The sequence below is a fragment of the Mobula birostris genome, chromosome 15 (genome assembly GCF_030028105.1).
Source record: "Mobula birostris isolate sMobBir1 chromosome 15, sMobBir1.hap1, whole genome shotgun sequence".
NCBI classification, from domain to species: Eukaryota; Metazoa; Chordata; class Chondrichthyes; order Myliobatiformes; family Myliobatidae; genus Mobula; species Mobula birostris.
The window spans coordinates 32,899,187-32,903,506 of NC_092384.1; the positions used below are offsets into that span (position 1 = coordinate 32,899,187).

Sequence of the window (4,320 nt, forward strand, 5' to 3'; positions counted from 1 at the left end):
TTCTCAGCCTACGCGGAGAGGATTCCTGCAGCGTAAGAACCGCCAGCTCAATTAGAAAAAAAATCTAACCCATTTGTACCAAACAAACGTACTTTATTTAATAGAACAGTTATCAGGATCAAAGCTGAAGTGTATGCATTTTGTACTGACGTCACCAAAACTAAGTTTCTGCCGAACAAAGTTTAAACAATAGCTAGGAGAATGAAGTTTAGTCACACTGAGTGAAGAACTACATCAAAGAGATTAAAAGTTGTTCAAATTCTGTTTTGGTTTACTTGGGTCGATTTTCTTTCCTTTTTGCAACCAATTACAGTTCTACAAATACGTAGCGTTTGGAAGAAACCCTATGGCAAAAAGTGGGAGGCGAATGTTCTTCTTTAAAAAATTGGGAGCGGGCGTGTTTTTTGCCGGAGAAACTAGTACTGATTGGCGATTGCAAACTGCGACTTGAATGCAACTGAAATAAAAGATCGCGACGTCAGTAAATAGATTTGGAAAAGACACGCTCTGTGACAAAAGCGGAGATTGAGTAAAAGCTGCGGCGGACCCTAAAGAAATAGGAGGGGCTTAGTTAATACCAGAAATGTCAATCAGGCCATCAACTCCGAATAATCTCTACGAATCTGTTAGGACCTGACCCGGGCACCTTCAGATCAATAGCAAGTTGAGAGTGAGCGATCGGATCTGTTACAGTGCGTCTGCATGTGGAAACGTATACTTTCAGCTGAGTCTATAGCATTAAAGGTGGATTCTGCGGCTCTTTCTGCACAGAGGTTTCTCTCGCAGTAGTCACTGACCATGTCTTTCCCACAACTGGGATATCAGTACATAGCTGCGACTAGGCCACTATACCCAGATCGCCAGGGTATATCGTCTTCCAGGACTGGGAGCGATCTGACGGCGTCCGGTGCTGCTTCTACTGTACTAACCATGTATGGATCCCCTTATGCCGCTCAAGGATACGGCGCCTTTTTGCCTTATGCAGCCGATCTCCCCATGTTTCCTCAGCTGGTAAGAACATTTACGTCGATTCACTCTATCTGAGTCTCTTCCATCTAGTAAATCATTAAAAAAAAGTTTGTTGCAACCATGAAAACAAGACCCAGGGATGAGGAAAAGGAGGTATAGGTCTCTGCGTTAATGCCGTTTTCTTTTTAAAATGCAATCGCTGCTTTTCTTTTCTTTTCACGGCGAGTTTTCTCGATAAAAGTTTTTTTTTGCCTGTCGCTGTGCTGCGTTTGCTAGTTTCACTCGCACTTCCTTCCTAATTTCACTTGCAGATTTTTTGTGCAAATTTCATTGCTGGTTTGTTTCTAACCACTTTAAACCTTCTCCTCCTGATTCGTCCCCCAAACAGATAAATTTCCCCACCACCGACACCCTTTCCATCCCCACCCCCCACTGCATTCACATACTTTTTTTGTGTGTTTCAAAATGGGCGGATCGTTTAGTAATGCAGAATGTAATTGAAATAACAGCAATGCTTTATTTTAACATGTATGCTTAAAAAATATTCCCACTTTCGTCCTTCGTTTTCTTGCCCAGGGCGCCCAGTACGAACTGAAGGACAGTCCGAGCGTACAACACCCTGCTTTCCCACACCACCACGCCGCTTACTACCCTTACGGCCAGTACCAGTTCGGGGATCCATCCAGGCCGAAAAACGCCACAAGGGAAAGCACCAGCACCTTGAAAGCTTGGCTGAACGAGCACAGAAAGAACCCATACCCGACCAAAGGGGAGAAAATTATGTTGGCCATAATCACCAAAATGACCCTGACCCAAGTGTCTACCTGGTTCGCTAATGCTCGCAGGAGGCTTAAGAAGGAGAACAAGATGACTTGGACTCCCAGAAACCGAACGGACGAAGAGGGTAATTCGTATGGAAGCGACCCGGACCTGGAAGGGGAGAAAAAGGAGGACGACGAGGAGATCGATTTAGAGAATATCGATACCGAGAATATCGAGAATAAAGAGGACGAAGACGAGCACGACCCGGACTTAAGCCTGGACTGCAAACTGGACGGGAGAAGTGACTCTGAGATCTCAGACACTTTTGATGACTTGAATGGTTCGGAGGACGGTTTTCTGAAATCGGTGGTAAAAGATTCCAGAGTGACTGAAGAGAAGCGAGGCGATCTTTCGCCTGAGATTTCAGGACAGTCCAGTGGCGACCAGACCAAAAACAACTCCGAGGGGAAAAGCCCCGTCTCCTCTCCAGCCGAGAACAGCCTGTCGCTGAACCAAAAGCCTAAGATCTGGTCTTTGGCTGAAACCGCCACCACTCCGGACAATCCCCGCAAGTCCCCACAGATAGGCAGCTCTCCAGCGGGGCCTCCAGCCTCGTCTCTCCTCGGCCAGCACAGACTATTCGCCTGCCCCATGGGCAAATTTCAGAACTGGACAAACCGAACCTTTTCTCATCACCCCCTGGCTTTAATCAATTCAAACCACTTCCTCGGACTCAGTGCTAGTCAAGCAGCCCCGGCTGCTGGTGTCCCTGCATTCTGTACTCTAAGAGGAGAAGAGCGGGCTCAGACAGCAGAACCCACAGTAACAGGTACAGAGCATTTGACTGAAAAATACAAAATACATGCTCCAGCCAGACTGTGAGAACATCAGACAAAATTTTCAAAAGGATCAACGTAATGCAAAAAAAGAATAAAATTGATTGGCAGCCTTAACGCTGGGCCCCCACTAAAGTTCAAAATTTAAAACGAAAGTGAACTCATTGAAGATCTGCAAAGTGATCCATGCTGTTTCGAATTAATTTTATTTTCTGGTAATATCTATACAAAGGCTCTCTCTCCAAGCTTTTGAATCGATACCTAAAGATTTTTACATCCTGTTTCCGAAAAGTAGCATTGCTCAACTGTAACTGAATACAAAATAAAACTCCTACAAGGCGCAATCAAAGTAATGGGATAATGATTTTTGATGGCCAAAATTACATTTATTATAAACTGATTTTTAGCACATTGTAAATGATAATTTATAATTTGATTACAACAACTTTTTTCCAATAAGTATTAAACGGCAGAAAAGACCAATGTAATAAGATAACACTTACCATTTGTTGTATTCGGATCACTTTGTACTTGAAGTTGCATAATAGGTAACGATTCCCCAACAAAGTTGAATTTCAGCGTGTCGCTCTGGGTAAAGGTGGCCTCGGTAATGGCGAACAATACCAATTATAAGAACTCGTTATTATTTACAGATCGAAGCAGTGCCTTGGAAATAGAGAAAAAAATAGTAAAGACAGCTTTTCAGCCGGTTCAGAGACGGTAAGAAATACATTTTATTCTTCCCTGTATATTCCCACGATTTCATACCAGACTCGAGATCCCAATCAAAACAGGCCTACAGCTATTTTTGGGGGTACCTTTCACTGCAGTTAATCTGCATTCAAAACTTAAATTGCAACATTTTATGCAAAACATGGGTCTCAATGTTTATTACAAAAGTTGTAAACACTGATGGTCAATAATTTTATTCGTTTCAGACCCCAGAAACAACTCGATGCAGCCATGGTTTTGTCGGCGCTCTCCTCCGCATAGTCCCTTTTGGCTTTTTTAAACTTTTATTTTGTAACCATTTTCTTGTTAAATGGAATGTAAAAAATGTTTACCCCTGTATAGTTTAACCTGTAAGCATGTATGTGTATTAAAATAAAATTGGTAATGTTATACTGGCCGAGAAGGCGTGTATCAATTAGTTCAGTTTGTGACATGTGGAACCCAGATTTTTTTTTGTAAGTCGAGTGAAAATTAGGTATCACCTGGTGTTCAAGATGTTTTGTATATACCGCAAACAAAAGTGTACATACGTGTGAACGAAATTGTACAAGAAAGTATATATTTTTGGCTAATAAATGAACGATTATGACTTTACATTTGTGTCTGAATTTTCAAAACTCTCAACGAGCAGCAATTCCCTAGGAACATATTAATGTTTTGTTTGCTAAATGCATTGAGATGTATGACTATCAATTGACATTCCGGCCAAGAGAAAATACATATTGGAAATCTTGTAAAAGAAACGATTTGACTGAAAAAGCCTAAGCAGTATTTAATTTTGTTTTTAGTATGGTGTTTTATAACAGTCCGCAACAAAGTGTAAAACGATATGATCCCCTCTGAATTATTTTTAAAATGCTGGTGGCTCCATAAGCGGGAAGAGCTAGTTATTGCATCGCTTTTTGTAGCCAATAGTTTAAAAACTATTCCCAAGTGCCGAAATAACGCAGGTTAAATTGTTGCACTACGTTTGTAACATTATTGAAGAAACCAAAATACGGCACTGAAGTACAGCTTCGTC

General features: G+C 41.8%; 1 protein-coding gene across 1 annotated transcript; it reads left to right on the forward strand.

Annotated features, from left to right (window-relative positions):
* Positions 1-328: 328 nt before the first annotated feature.
* On the forward strand, positions 329-3,893 carry irx3a (iroquois homeobox 3a). The gene is made up of 4 exons (XM_072279551.1): positions 329-1,011; positions 1,546-2,560; positions 3,221-3,287; positions 3,506-3,893. The coding sequence occupies exons 1-4, from the start codon at positions 799-801 to the stop codon at positions 3,558-3,560; spliced, it is 1,350 nt and encodes a 449-aa protein (XP_072135652.1). The 5' UTR covers positions 329-798; the 3' UTR covers positions 3,561-3,893.
* Positions 3,894-4,320: the final 427 nt, after the last annotated feature.